This window comes from Salmo trutta, chromosome 14, assembly GCF_901001165.1.
Source record: "Salmo trutta chromosome 14, fSalTru1.1, whole genome shotgun sequence".
In the NCBI taxonomy this organism is placed as follows: Eukaryota; Metazoa; Chordata; class Actinopteri; order Salmoniformes; family Salmonidae; genus Salmo; species Salmo trutta.
The window spans coordinates 78,901,080-78,917,394 of record NC_042970.1 but is presented as its reverse complement, the minus strand read 5'-3'; the positions used below and the strand labels follow the sequence as shown (position 1 = coordinate 78,917,394).

Genomic DNA, 16,315 nt, shown 5'->3' with positions numbered 1-16,315 from the left:
CCTAAGGTGGAGCGAGGTCCACGTCCTGCACCTGAGCCACCTCCAGGATAGATGGGTTGGGGAGGGAGGGTGTAGCACAGTGCCGTCGGTGACGGCAGCCACCCTCCCTTCCCTCCTTTATTGTTTAGGGGTTATTGTTTATTGTTTTTGTTGGGGATTGTTTTTTTGTGTTGTCTTTTTATTAGGTGCATTCCGGGGTCTGCACCTTGAGGGGGGGGGGGGTACTGTCACGTCCTGGCCAGCAGAGGGAGGTATTGTATCAGTTGTGGTCAGGATGTGACAGGTTGTTTGTATGTTAAGGGTTTGTGTTGGGGATGGGACTCCCAATTGTAGGCAGGTGTGTTGAGTTGCCTTTGATTGGGAGTCCTATATAGAAGGGTGTGTTTTTCTTTGGGATTGTGGGTAGTTGTTTTTGCACTGCGTTTGTATAGCCTGTAAACCTGTTGCTGTCGTCTTTATTGTTTTGTCCAGTGGATACTTTACTCCTTTTTAAAAAATGTAAATATGAGTATCCAAATACCTGCTGCGCCTTGGTCTTCTCTCCAGTACGACATTTTTTGTGACAGGGACACAATAATCCCAGATAGACAGACAGACTTAGTTATATGCATGTCAGGGTTCACTTTGGGTCCATTGTTCTGAAGATCAGTGAGCTGAAGACATCTCTTTCACACAAGAACACACTGGAAACTCAGAGCAGCTTGTCTCGTTTACCCCCCTGACAGCCCCATTGAGTCTGTTTTTGGGATAGAAAATGGGGAGGGGGCAGTTGGGGTAAATATGGGTGTCCCTTCAATAGGCCACACCCACAGGAAGTGTCACTAAATGACATTGTTGAACAGATGCATGGACTGCATGATGTAATCATCCTGGCCTGGAGATAGGAAGGGACAAAAAGCACAACGGGTAAGAAGCAGCTGGAGAGAAGGTTTAATTCTATTTCCATGTATCTCTTTCCTCCTAGAAATCCTGTTGTATAAGAACCCAAAGTGAACCGGAGGGCCTTGTTGTGGTCACAATAACAACCCTTTGTCAGACATCCCTGTGGTCCTTCACACATTCCTGAGTCAGTACCTAGGGATTAGTAGAGGTCATCCAGACCGTTTTTACATGTATAAACAGCTGGATCTCGTCTGAGCGGTTAGCTGACAATGCCGAGACCCGCTACGTACTTAATGCTGATTGGTTTTGGTTTTGCCCACTATAGTGTTGTCTGGTCAGAACATGGTGTTGAGACCCGTCACTCTACTCTTGATGGTCACCACCGCCACATACATGCAGACACAGCTGTTTCCATTTGAAGATATTTTATATTATTGTGGTTATATTCGCTGGACTCACACTTCAGTAAGGAACTGCATGTCAGAAGTCTGTCAGCAACACAACACTTCTTCTCAAGACTGACGATGCCGTGCACTAACTAAAGGTGAGGGGAGGCGGTGTCCTGCAGCACATCCAAGCACCCTGATTGGTTGGATGAACAGCGGGTGCAAAGGGTGATTGACAGGGCTGCAGGCCAGTCATGTTGAGAGGGCATGCAAACGCACACAGTCATACCATGCCCATAGGGCTCTGGTCAAAGGTAGTGCACTATATAGGGATTATGGTGTCATTTGGGACGCATTCAGTGTAACAGAATGACAGTGGCATGGTGTACTACTACAAACATGTGTTTGAGTGCTTCAATGTGACTTTGTCGAGTAGCCAGTGTTGTGTTTCACCATTCTATCTGGTCTATTGTTAGTTTTATGTTGTTATTAGTCCAACATTATTGAGGACATAATTATTAGGATTGTGCAGTAATGTTGAGATGCCAGTAGGGAGATCTCTAGTCTAGAACACTGGAACCTTCAGTACCACTTTGATGCAGCTGATGAGGAGTGTACATTGAATGTGTTTGTAGAATAGAAGGAAAATCTAATGAAAGGTGTAGACCTTACCATGAAATGCTTACTTACAAGTCCATGGAACTGGCCAAATGTTAGCAGCACACCACCCTGCATCCCACTGCTAGCTTGCTTCTCAAGCTAAGCAGCATTCACCCTGGTCAGTCCCTGGATGGGAGACCAGAAGCTACTGGAAGTGGTGTTGGAGAGCCAGAAGGAGGCACTCTTTCCTCCGGTCTAAAAATATACATCCCAATGCCCCATGGTAGTGATTGGGGACATTGCCCTGTGTAGGGCGCTGTCTTTTGGATGGGATGTTAAACGAGTGTCCTGACTCTCTGTGGTCACTAAAAATCCCATGGCATTTATTGTAAGAGTAGGGGTGTTAACCCTGGTGTCCACTGCTAAAATTCACATGGCCCTCATGCCACCTAATCATCCCCAGATTTGAATTGGCTCATTCATCCCCCTTTTAAATATTCTCCAGGTTGTTGCTGTAAATGAGAATGTGTTCTCAGTCAACCTACCTGGTAAAATAAGGCTTAGATAAATAATAATAAATATATAGAACTTTGACCTCTTCCATGTAGAACTGAGAGGGGCAAGGCAACACATTCTAAGATATTATAAACATTCCAAATAGTAGACTATAGTAAACACATTCTAAGATATTCTAAAAATTCTAAATAGTAGACTATAGTAAACACATTCTAAGATATTTTAAACATTCCAAATAGTAGACTATAGTAAACACATTCTAAGTATTATAAACATTCCAAATAGTAGGCTATAGCAAACACATTCTAAGATATTAAAAACATTCCATATAGCAGTCTATAGTAAACACATTCTAAGACATTATAAACATTCCAAATAGTAGACTATAGTAAACACATTCTAAGATATTATAAACATTCTAAAAAGTAGGCTATAGTAAACACATTCTAAGATATTATAAACATTCTAAATAGTAGACTATAGTAAACACATTCTAAGATATTATAAACATTCCAAATAGTAGACTATAGTAAACACATTCTAAGATATTATAAACATTCTAAATAGCTGGCTATAGTAAACACATTCTAAGATATTATAAACATTCTAAATAGTAGACTATAGTAAACACATTCTAAGATATTATAAACATTCTAAATAGTAGGCTGTAGTAAACACTATTCTGACATGCTGTTCTGGTCCTCATGCATGTTAATGTCTTAAAGAGAAAGGAAAGGACAGTTCTGCATCAGCTACTTGTGTTCTGACTACTAAAAATATGTATCAACCACAGAACAGACACTTACTTGCAGTTCCCACTCACTACCAGTCAGTTGACTCACTGTACAAGACCTCTCCCCTTCAGTCTGTAAGTACTCTTGATATCTTGAAATATAGTATTTTTTTTTGCCATAAGTCATGTACTCAAGGGTCTCATACTTGGAGTGCTGATCTAGGATCAGGTCCTCCTGGTCCATATAAATATGATCTAAATGGGAAACTAATCCTAGATCCTACTCTGAGATACTTTGTGAATACAGACACTATCATATAATGATGATATAAAAGGTATGTGTGACTTATTGTTTAGCCTCACAGCTTGGGGATAGGAGCTATCATTCAACCTGGTGGTAACTGCCTTGCTCAAATTGGCAGATTTTTCCACCTTGCCAGGTCGGGGATTTGAACCAGCAATGTTTCAGTTACTAGCTCAACTCTCCTAACCGCTATGCTACCTGCCGATACCGCGGACACAGACCATATTACCAAACTATTATGATGATGCTATATACACACCATCCACTCAAGGCTGTGATGATGATGTGTTGTTATACTGCATCCCAAATGACACCATATTCCCTATAGAGTGCACTACTTTTGACTAGAGCCCTACCTGCTGCCCCTGATGGTATGTATTTAGTTATTCACCAGCTATAGATTGAGTTGTTGTTTATGTTTCTAAGACTGCAGGGTGGGAGATGCAACAATGGCCTTGAGAACAGCAGGAAGTGTGTTGATGGTCTTTCTCTGGTCTGTAGCAGGTATGGTCTCATTCTTATCTTTTAGTTGCTCTGTTTAATAATCTACAGACATTTCTAAAAGGATAAGAATCATAATGATATTCTGGTGTGTTCTGTTAGGAGTCTCCACTTCACCTTAATAGTTATCTTTCACACCTCACTGAGTGATGCTTATCTCTGGTTTCCATTCACACTCAAATCAGTAACTATGGCAACAAAGTGTGGACAAACCCTACCTTCAGTGTGAGCCAATAGACCTTGTCTTCATTCTGATACCATTATGTTGTGTGACTGTGTTTCAGTGGTACTGGGTCAGAATGGCTGGAGTGTGACTTACACCACTCAGAGTATCTGTACCTTGAAGGGGTCAACAGTGGAGCTGTCCTGGTCTATCAGATATCCCAGTGGTACAGTCACATCAACCTACTGGTTCACTAAATGGGGGACTGGTGTAGAACCTGAAGATCTAAGTCAGAACCCAGAGTATGCAGGTCGTCTGGAGTATCATGGGGATAAGAAGAATGACTGTACGCTGAGGATCACAGACCTGAGAGAGAGAGACTCAGCTACGTACAAGTTCAGATTAATAATAGATCAGACTGGATGGAGATATACTGGTGATCCTGGAGTCACTCTGTCTGTCACAGGTACATTTACATTCGATATACTGGTGATGCTGGAGTCACTCTGTCTGTCACAGGTACAGTAACATTCTATATACTGGTGATCCTGGAGTCACTCTGTCTGTCACAGGTACAGTAACATTCTATATACTGGTGATCCTGGAGTCACTCTGTCTGTCACAGGTACAGTAACATTCTATATATTGGTGATCCTGGAGTCACTCTGTCTGTAACAGGTACAGTAACATTCTATATACTGGTGATCCTGGAGTCACTATGTCTGTCACAGGTACAGTAACATTCTATATACTGGTGATCCTGGAGTCACTCTGTCTGTCACAGGTACAGTAACATTCAATATACTGGTGATCCTGGAGTCACTCTGTCTGTCACAGGTACAGTAACATTCTATATACTGGTGATCCTGGAGTCACTGTCTGTCACAGGTACAGTAACATTCTATATACTGGTGATCCTGGAGTCACTCTGTCTGTCACAGGTACAGTAACATTCTATATACTGGTGATCCTGGAGTCACTCTGTCTGTCACAGTTACAGTTACATTCTATATACTGGTGATCCAGGAGTCAGTCTGTCTGTCAAAGGTACAGTAACATTCTATATACTGGTGATCCTGGAGTCTCTCTGTCTGTCACAGGTACAGTAACATTCTATATACTGGTGATCCTGGAGTCAGTCTGTCTGTCACAGGTACAGTAAAATTCTATATACTGGTGATCCTGGAGTCACTCTGTCTGTCACAAGTACAGTAACATTCTATATACTGGTGATCCTGGAGTCTCTCTGTCTGTCACAGGTACAGTAACATTCTATATACTGGTGATCCTGGAGTCTCTCTGTCTGTCACAGGTACAGTAACATTCTGTATACTGGTGATCCTGGAGTCAGTCTGTCTGTCACAGGTACAGTAACATTCTATATACTGGGGATCCTGGAGTCTCTCTGTCTGTAACAGGTACAGTAACATTCTATATACTGGTGATCCTGGAGTCTCTCTGTCTGTAACAGGTACAGTTACGTACTTTATACTGCTAGTCTGTTGCATTAATATCTACTGTCCATTTCGGTCTAGAAATTGGATTTGTATATATGAAACAGATTGAAGAATGAAATGAGTATGAGAATGTCTTGCATTATGTGATTAAACTATAGAACAGGTGATTCAGGGTTTTAATGTTGTGATCTACTCCAGTTCTGCAGGTGAAGGTGACTTTTTCAACTTGGCCAAATTTGGTGATAATTACCTGTATCACCACCTGTACTCTGACTGGTAACCCCACCTACATCTGGTACAAGAACGGACAACATCTAGATGAGAGCACCTCCCCCCAGTACAAAGACTCAGTCTCCAGTAACTATGTAGACAGCTACTCTTGTGCTGTAAAAAGCCATGAGGATCTCCACTCTCCTGCAGTGTGTGAGTGTTTCTTTAATTAACAATACCGTACAACCTCTGTGAGTGATGGTTTCACTATGTAATATTAGAACTGTTATCATTTCTAGAATGAACTGAGAATATATTCCAGTTGTCCTCTTGTTATGTCACTGTGTTTCAGGTGTTCAGGGTCAGATCTGCTACAGAGTAACTTACACCAAGAGGAGAATCTGTGTCTTGAAGGGGTCAACAGTGGACATATCCTGTACTTATGTTGGTTATTATTCCCCCACATCAACATTCTGGTTTAGAAGTGATAAGTCGACCCCTGAAGACCTAACCAGAGACCCAGGGTATACAGGTCGTGTGAAGTACACTGGAACATACAGAGGTCCCTTCATCCTGAGAATCACAGATCTGAGAGAGGAGGACTCAGCTGAGTATCGCTTCACTTTTAAAACAGACAACTTTGAATGGGGTCATAGTTTCCCAGGAACAACTCTGTCTGTCACAGGTAATACTACACTGTATGATACAACTGTACATCATATTGAATTACAGGAGAAAATAAATGAACCATCCTGTTAACACAGAGGTGTATGTGGTTTTATACATATTGTTTCAGGTCTGCAGGTGAAGGTGACTCCTGCTGCAGAGGGACAGAAGACACTGACCTGTAGCACCACCTGTACTCTGACTGACAACCCCACCTACATCTGGTACAGGAATGGATTGAATGTACAAGATACCTCCTCTCCCATGTACTCCATCAGCAGTGAGGATGCAGACAGTTACTCCTGTGCTGTAAAAGGCCGTGAGGGTCTCAGATCTCCTGCAGTGTGTGAGTACAGTGCAGCAAAATAGTACAGTATTCTATTTGATTTGATTTCTACTTAGCAAGTATCATGCACTCAGGCAAAATAGACATGCCTTACTTTATCAATCATTTTACAATAAAAATATTTATTTTACTAATTGTTAATACTACTTTGACAAAATGTTTGGTATTTTACATCAGATAAACCAAAGAAGACCTCAGTGTCAGTCAGTCCCTCTGGTGAAATAGTGGAGGACAGTTCAGTGACTCTGACCTGCAGCAGTGATGCCAACCCACCTGTGGACAAATACACCTGGTACAAGAAGAATGGAGGTGACTATCAGAGTATGACAGGACCACATCATGTCTTCAATCAAATCCAGTCATCTGACAGTGGAGAGTACTACTGTGAGGCCCAGAATGAGATGGGGACAGACAGGTCTAGGACCATAAACATGGATGTGAAGTGTGAGTAAAGTACAGCTCAGTGTTTGAATGATAAGGTAGCAAAACAATTGGAATTAAATGCATTAGTCCTAAAGCATAACATCTCCATCTGTATTTTTTAACGTTTTGTGTAAGTTAGAGTTTTAGATAGTTCTCTGACTTAACAGATCATTTATTTTTGACATGTTATTTGTAAATATACTACGGTCATAAATATGCTACTGTCCTATCCCTCTGACAAATTCTCCTTTACCAGACGGCCCAAAGAGCACCTCAGTGTCAGTCAGTCCCTCTGGTGAAATAGTGGAGGGCAGTTCAGTGACTCTGACCTGCAGCAGTGATGCCAACCCACCTGTGGACAAATACACCTGGTACAAGAAGAATGGAGCTTCAATGACAGGATCTGAAAAGACATACAATTTCACCACCATCAGCTCTGAGGACAGTGGAGAATACTACTGTGAGGCTGAGAATAAATATGGACATCTCAACTCTTCTTCTGTGTCTGTGGACGTTCAGTGTTAGTACACCTAACCTCATCTTTTAATCAGAGGATCACATTTAAATTCATATTTCAATTACAAGTAAAACACTATTTAAAACACTGTTGTTACATATTGTCCACCAGATGCCCCAAAGAACACCTCAGTGTCAGTCAGTCCCTCTGGTGAAAGAGTGGAGGACAGTTCAGTGACTCTGACCTGCAGCAGTGATGCCAACCCACCTGTGGACAAATACACCTGGTACTTTCAAAATAAGACTTTTCTAAATGGATTTGGACAGATGTACAACATAAGTAAGTTCAAGTCTAAGGACAATGGACATTACCACTGTGAGGCCTGGAATGGAAGAGGATCTAGGAACTCTACAGCTCTGATGATTATTTTACCAGGTGAACTTTCATCTTCAATATTTCAATACAAAATGACATTTAAATCTAATATTAATAATTATACATTGGCTTATCAGACTTTGTTTTAGAATTATATGTACTTTGAGATTAGATCAGTTAACAAATATTGTACTATTGTACTCATATCATCTATATTTTCATTTAGGGAAACAAACCTCAGTTCTGAATGCAGCTGTAGGAATCATAGTGGTTGTTCTGGTTCTCATCCTCTGTCTCTCTGGACTCATGTGGTTCAGGTGAGTGATTCTTTTAAAGATTATTTCACTCTAACTCTTTTTATTAGTTTAATTTGTTCATTGATTCATTCAACAATAAATTAATTCATTAATGTGCAAACCAGGAAGAAGTCCTCCATATCCAGCTCTGACACAAGAGACACATCAGAGACTGTACAGGTGAGTCTGTTACAATCAGATTATTTGTATTGCTTTGTGGAACATTTCTACTCATTATGTTGTCTGTCCTCTCTTCCCATCAGGGAGACTCTAGTCCCGTGTATGAAAACGTCTCAAGCATGGCCATGACCCCTACTGCAGCACAGACAGCAGCCACCGTCGTCCAGGATGATGTTCACTATGCCAGTGTCCACTTCTCTCGCTTCAAAAACCAGGAAGTGCCTCTGTACTCCACTGTCCAGCTGCATCAACCCCAGAAACAGGAAGAGGATGTCCAGTACGATGCTGTGAAATTCAACCTCCCCAGTGCTGCCAACCAGTGAGAATATTCTGCCATTAAAATAACATTGAGTCAATTCTAGAGCATTGTGGATACACCACATTACAGGAGAAGTTGGCTTTTTTACAACCACATTTCTATTTTGTATCTAAATGCCATGTTATAGATGGGTCCAGAAAAACTTTTTTTGTGATTTCACTTGTTTTAGAGAAACTTACCACATCCAGCAATTCACTTCCTCATCCTCGTTGTGCAGTACGGAGGCTCTGAAAAAACATGAACAAATGCTCCAAAAACTCCCAAATATGTCCTTTTAGAAACAGAAAGCTCTCAGTATAGTGATGCAGGTCTTTAGATGTAACAGTTGTACACTTGAAATTGTGTCATTCCGAACTTTATCCACGTTATATTCCATTTTGTGTGACTCGTGCTGTTTCCCCGTCCAACTGTTCTATTCTCTGTGTATCATGCTGCTAGAACGGACGAGAGGCATCGTTCAAGTCTCAACAACATGGAACATAAAGTTGCGGATAATGTTCTGAATGACACAATTTCACTTGTACAACATCTAAAGACATGCATCACTCACTATAGACTATGTATAGCTTTTTTGTTTTGTTAAGGCTGCATGTGTTCGAATCTGATATAGGAACAAAGAGTCAATTATATTTTATATTAATGTCAATATTTATTCAGCAGTTAATAAATGGCAAATGCAATTTCCGTATATACGGGTTCACTGTAACACCTCGCAGGGCAAACAGAGAACTGAAAATGACATCATAAGTTCTTCATTAAATACTCTGACAGTGATAGTTCCAGCTCACTGCTGGCCTGTCAGAGGGAGGATGAGCGTGGTTTAAACTTACTCATCCTATCGTTGGCATGCAGGCTGGTCCCAGCCTCTAGATGCATCTTTGTTGCCAAGCATAGTTGTCTTCTAGCTTATCTTCATGTGTGTACCCGAGAGTCAGACACCCAAGGACAGTGCCTGTTTTTATGCTACAGTTAGGACAGTTTCTGCTTCCATTCTACCAGCCCCTCCCGTACACCTGTCCTTGAGCGGCCCCACAACCAGGCATTGTGTGTGTGTGTGTCCTCTTAGTGCATTACAGTCCGTTCATATTTAGGCCTACATCTACTGTAAATGGTAATGCATCATATCTAATAAGTGAAATAAAACCCAACAATACTTATTAGCTTATTAAAGGTATAGGTTAAACTTTAACACCCCATTATGCAGGACCAAATCTCACAGTTTCTTAAAGGATGTTTTTGGGTGTTTTTGGAGCCCACTTACTGAACAACAAGGATGAGGAAGTGAATCGTTGGTTGGAGATAGTTTCTCACAAACGAGTGAAATCGCAAAAAATATTGTGACCCTTCTATAACATATCTTTTACATATACTTTTTTTTTAGATTTGGTTGTAAACAAGCTAAATTCTTGATTACAGCTCATTCATATGCTGCTGCTTATTGGACAAGAAGACCATGATGTCATTTGATAAGCAAATGAGTTTACCCCTAGTTTCCACTAGTGATAGCATTTCCTTAAACTACAAACCCAACAATAGAAATCTCAAGACAATTCCTGTCTATAATGAGAGAGTGGTGGTTTTGAGCAACTGTTCTGTGTTCCAAATGGAGCCCTATTCCTTATTTAGTGTACTACTTTTCACCAGAACCATGTAGGCCTTGGTCAAAGTAATGCACTGTAAAGAGTATAAGAAGTTTTTTTTGGGGATGCAGATTCTGTTTAATTTCTGTTTCTCTCTCTTCAGACCCACAGCAGCACAAGCAGCTGAGGAGGACTCCTCTATTCTCTACAGTACAGTCAACTAACCCAGAACCAAGAAGACCTGAACACAACAAACCCAGAACCAAGAAGACCTGAACACAACAAACCCAGAACCCAGGGGACCTGAACACAACAAGTTTGACAGAAACCCTATATATCTGGACCTGTATAGTCAAACTAAGTGTTATAATAAGATATGCCATTTAGAAAATGCTTTTATCCAAAGCGACTTATAATTATGTGTGAATACATTTTTCATGCCTGTGGCCGCATTGGGAATGGAAACCATGGAGCATGCTCTACCAACTGAGCCACACAGGACTACTGTATTCAAACATAGTTGGAGTGCTGATCTAGGGTCGGTTTTGTCTTATAAACAATGCTGTATTTGTCATCTTGCTCAGTTGTGCACCGGGGCCTCCGGCTCCTCTTTCTATTCTGGTTAGAGCCAGTTTGCACTGTTCTGTGAAAGGAGTAGTACACAGCATTGGACAAGATCTTCAGTTTCTTGGCAATTTCTCGCATGGAATAGCCTTCATTTCTCAGAACAAGAATAGACTGATGAGTTTCAGAAGAATGTCCTTTGTTTCTGGCCATTTTAAGCCTACAATAGAACTCACAAATGCTGATGCTCCAGATACTCAACTAGTCTAAAGAAGGACAGTTTTGTTGCTTCTTTAATCAGAACAACAGTTTTCAGCTGTGCTACTAATTGCAAAAGGGTTTTCTAATGATCAATTAGCCTAAACTTGGATTAGCTAACACAACGTGCCATTGGAACACAGGAGTGATGGTTGCGATAATGGGCCTCTGTACACTTATGTAGATATTCCATAACAAAATCTGCCGTTTCCAGCTACAATAGTAATTTACAAAATTAACAATGTCTACACTGCATTTCTGATCAATTTGATGTTATTTTAATGGACAAAAAAATGTGCTTTTCTTTCAGAAACAAGGACATTTCTAAGTGTCCCCAAACTTTTTGAACGGTAGTGTGTATATGTATATATTATTCTTATTTAAAAAAATATATACACTTATAATAAAACTTACGCGATTATATATGAAGGCTAAGAACATTCTAAATATTTTTTAGTTACTTGTTGATGTTCGTTCTCGGGATTTCTTCTATTCTGATTCTATTCTATTACGTTATACAGTACTGTACTATTCTATTATGTTACATAATACTGTACAATGATACACAAAATATACAGTGCATTCAGAAAAGTCTTTAGACCCCTTGACTTTTTCCACATTTTGTTACGTTACAGCCTTGTTCTAAAATGGATTAAATAAATAAAAATCCTCATTAATCTACATACAATGCACCATAATGACAAATCAAAAACAGTTTTTTTTTTTACATTTTTGTCAAATGTATTAAATATAAAAAACAAATACCTAATTTACATAAGTACTCAGGCCCTTTGCTATGAGACTCGAAATTGAGCTCAGGTGCATCCTGTTTCCATTGATCATCCTTGAGATGTTTATACAACTTGATTGGAGTCCACCTGTGGTAAATTCAATTGATTGGACATGATTTGGAAAGGCCCACACCTGTCTATAAGGTCCCACAGTTGACCGTGCATGTCAGAGCAAAAACCATGCCATGAGGTCGAAGGAATTGTGTATAGAGCTCCGAGACAGGATTGTGTCAAGGCACAGATCTGGAGAAGGGTACCAAACAATTCTGCAGCATTGAAGGTCCGCAAGAACACAGTGGCTTCCCTCATTCTTAAATGGAATAAGTTTGGAACAACCAAGACTGGTCGCCTGGCCAAACTGAGCAATCAGGGAAGAAGGGCTTTGGTCAGGGAGGTGCTGAAGAACCCGATGGTCACTCTGACAGAGCTCCAGAGTTCCTCTGTGGAGATGGAAGAAACTTCCAGAAGGACAACCATCTCTGCAGGACTCCACCAATCAGGGCTTTATGATAGAGTTTCCAGATGGAAGCCACTCCTCAGCAAAAGGCACATAACAGCTTGGAGTTTGCCAAAAAGGCACCTAAAGACTCTCAGACCATGAGAAACAAGATTCTCAGGTCTGATGAAACCAAGATTGAACTTTTTGGCTTGAATTGCCAATTACTACCGGAGGTTTGTCCGAGGTTTTGGTCAGGTAGCGGCCCCCATTACCTCACTGCTGAAGGGGGGACCGGTACGTTTGCAGTGGTCGGCTGAGGCGGACAGGGCTTTTGGTCACCTGAGGGCTCTGCTTACCTCGGCTCCCGTGCTGGCCCATCCGGATCCCTCTTTGGCATTCATAGTGGAGGTGGACGCGTCCGAGGCTGGGATAGGAGCCGTGCTCTCTCAGCGCTCGGGTGCGCCACCGAAGCTCCGCCCCTGTGCCTTCTTCTCAAGGAAGCTCAACCCGGCCGAGCGAAACTATGACGTGGGGGACTGGGAGCTGTTGGCTGTCATCAAGGCTTTGAAGGCGTGGAGACATTGGCTTGAGGGGGCTAAACACCCTTTTCTCATCTGGACTGACCACCACAATCTCGAGTACATCCGGGGGGCAAGGAGACTGAACCCTCGCCAGGAAAGGTGGGCCATGTTTTTCACCTGTTTTGTTTTCCCCCTTTCTTACAGACCAGGTTCCCAGAACTGTAAGGACGCATTGTCCCGGCTGTATGACACAGAGGAGCGGCCCATGGATCCCACCGCCATACTCCCGGCCTCCTGCCTGGTGGCGCCGGTAGTGTGGGAGCTGGATGCGGACATTGAGCAGGCGTTGCGTGCAGAGCCCCCTCCCCTCCAGTGTCCTGCTGGGCGTCTGTATGTTCCGTTTGCTGTCCGTGACCGGCTGATCTATTGGGCCCACACGTCACCCTCCTCTGGTCATCCAGGCATCGGTCGGACAGTGCTCTGTCTGAGTGGGAAGTACTGGTGGCCCACTTTGGCTAAGGACGTGAGGGTGTATGTTTCCTTCTGCTCGGTTTGCGCCCAGTGTAAGGCTCCTAGGCACCTGCCCAGAGGTAAGCTACACCTTACCCCATGGTCACACCTGTCGATCGATTTCCTGACCAATCTTCCCCCATCACAGGGAAACATCACAATCCTGGTTGTTGTGGATCGTTTCTCTAAGTCCTGCCGTCTCCTCCCGCTGCCCGGTCTCCCTACGGCCCTACAGACTGCGAGTTTTCACCCCGAGAGTAATGGGCAGGTGGAGAGAGTAAACCAGGATGTGGGTAGGTTTCTGAGATCTTATTTCCAGGACTGGCCGGGGGAGTGGTTAGCGTTCTTGCCCTGGTCAGAGATGGCCCAGAACTTGCTCCGCCACTCCTCCACTAACCTCTACCCCTTCAAGCGCGTACTGGAGTATCAGCCGGTTCTGGCTCCTTGGCATCAGAGTTAGATCGAGGCTCCTGTGGTGGACGACTGGTTCCGGAACGCGGAGGAAACATGGGACACCGCCCATGTTCACCTTCAGCGCGCGGTGCTGCGCCAGAAAGCCGGCGCAGACCATCACCGCAGTGAGGCCTCGGTGTTCGCACCGGGAGACCGGGTCTGGCTCTAGACCCGAAACCTGCCCCTCCGCCTGCACTGCCGGAAGCTGGGTCCACGGTTTGTGGCGCCATTTAAAGTCCTGAGGAGACTGAACGAGGTGAGTTATAGATTACAACTTCCCCCAGATTACCGTATTAACCCCTCGTTCCATGTGTCTCTCCTCAGGCCGGTGGTGGCTGGCCCGCTCCAGGAGTCTGGGGTGCAGGAGGTTCCTCCGCCCCCTCTGGAGATCAAGGGGGCCCCGGCGCACTCTGTTTGCTCCATACTGCATTCGAGATGTCGGGCGAGTTGCCTTCAGTACCTCGTGGACTGGGAGAGGTACGGTCCAGGGGAGAGATGCTGGGTTCCGGTGGAGGACGTGTTGGACCCTCCGTCCGGATCGCCCTGCACCTCGCCCTCCGGGTCGTCCCGAGGCTGGTGTCGGCGTGCTGCTGGAGCCACGCGTCAAGAGGGGGTACTGTCATAACTTCCACCGAAGTCGTTTCCTCTCCTTGTTCGAGTGGTTTTCAGCGGCCGGCGTCATTTGAGTCAATTGGAGGTGTACCTGGGGATGTATTTCAAGGCCTACCTTCAAACTCAGTCCCTCTTTGCTTGACATCATGGGAAAATCTAAAGAAATCAGCCAAGACCTCAGAATTTTTTTTTTTAGACCTCCACAAGTCTGGTTCATCCTTGTGAGCAATTTCCAAACGCCTGATGGTACCACGTTCATCTGTACAAACAATAGTACGCAAGTATAAACACCATAGGACCACGCAACCGTCATAGGTATTGGAGTGGCCATCACAAAGCCCTGAACTCAGTCCCATAGAACATTTGTGGGCTGAACTGAAAAAGCGTGTGTGAGCAGGGAGGCCTACAAACCTGACTCAGTTACACCAGCTCTGTCTGGAGGAATGGGCCAAAATTCACCCAACTTATTGTGGGAAGCTTGTGGAAGCCTACCCGAAACATTTTGACCTAAGTTAAACAATTTAAAGGCAATGTTATCAAATACTAATTGAGTGTATGTAAACTTCTGACCCACTGGGAATGTGATGAAAGAAATAAAAGCTGAAGTAAATCATTCTCTCTACTATTATTCTGACATTTCACATTCTTAAAATAAAGTGGTGATCCTAATTGACCTAAGACAGGGAATTCTTACTAGGATTAAATGTCAGGAATTGTGAAAAATTGAGTTTAAATGTATTTGGCTAAGGTGTATGTAAACCTCCGACTTCAACTGTATATCCACGTCACTCTCAGAGAAAAAAGTAACAATGCAAGGTTTTACACAGTTAAATGTGACACATCATTACACACACATGAAGGTACCCATAAGCAATAATTTCTGATGAAAAAACACACATTTCTAGAAATAAACTTCACATTGTGACGTTTTAAATATTATTAAATCACGTCATAAATAATCATATCCTATAGAATCATGCTGAAATTTAACACATGCACATGTAACCGATGTGAAATGGCTAGTTTGTTCGGGTGGTGCACGCTAATAGCGTTTCAATCAGTGACGTCACTCGCTCTGAGACTTGAAGTAGGGTTTCCCCTTGCATTGCAAGGGCCGCGGCTTTTGTGGTACGATGGGTAACGATGCTTCGTGGGGTGTCAGTTGTTGATGTGTGCAAGGGTCCCTGGTTCGAGCCCGGGTTGGGGCGAAGAGAGGGACGGAACCTACACTGTTACACACACACACAAGCATGCACTCACACAGCCACACACAGACACACAGACACACACTCACACACAGAGAGAGAGACACACAGACACACACACAGACCTTTTGACAAGACTCCAGAAATTCCTCAATGGTGACCACGCCATCTTTGTTCTTGTCCATTTTCTGACAGAGTGAAACAGAGAAACAGTTGAATATGCTACTCTGATCCCTGGCCGTGACCCCACACTCCGAAGGGTGTCTCCGTGGGATATGCAACAAACGCATTTCCATTCCACACCACACACTGTACAGGTTACACACCTACAGGACAAATGTAAGTAACCTCTATTTGACCTTTTGGTTGTTCACAAAGTCAGAATTCAACAATAAGGAGGTTATGTCTAGAGGGTCCTTTTAAAACCCTTTGTGAAAAACACTGGAGGTAGAATTAACTAACCCTATGGCCTGGATTCAATTAGAAAACAATGGAGGTAGAATTAACTAACCCTAGGTTCTGGATTCAATTAGAAAACACTGGAGATAGAATTATCTAACCCTGGGGT

At 43.0% G+C, this 16,315-nt stretch overlaps 1 protein-coding gene across 1 annotated transcript in view; it reads left to right on the top strand.

Moving 5' to 3' along the window:
- LOC115147894 (B-cell receptor CD22-like) overlaps nucleotides 1-16,315 on the top strand; it is a 206,691-nt gene that overhangs the window by 18,592 nt on the left and 171,784 nt on the right. The window contains exons 8-18 of the mRNA XM_029690153.1: nucleotides 3,874-3,925; nucleotides 4,207-4,551; nucleotides 5,741-5,965; nucleotides 6,105-6,437; nucleotides 6,549-6,773; nucleotides 6,936-7,208; nucleotides 7,444-7,707; nucleotides 7,816-8,079; nucleotides 8,246-8,336; nucleotides 8,441-8,495; nucleotides 8,579-8,814. Of these exons, the coding sequence (XP_029546013.1) occupies nucleotides 3,874-3,925; nucleotides 4,207-4,551; nucleotides 5,741-5,965; nucleotides 6,105-6,437; nucleotides 6,549-6,773; nucleotides 6,936-7,208; nucleotides 7,444-7,707; nucleotides 7,816-8,079; nucleotides 8,246-8,336; nucleotides 8,441-8,495; nucleotides 8,579-8,814 (2,363 nt within the window). The remainder of the gene's footprint in view (nucleotides 1-3,873; nucleotides 3,926-4,206; nucleotides 4,552-5,740; nucleotides 5,966-6,104; nucleotides 6,438-6,548; nucleotides 6,774-6,935; nucleotides 7,209-7,443; nucleotides 7,708-7,815; nucleotides 8,080-8,245; nucleotides 8,337-8,440; nucleotides 8,496-8,578; nucleotides 8,815-16,315) is intronic.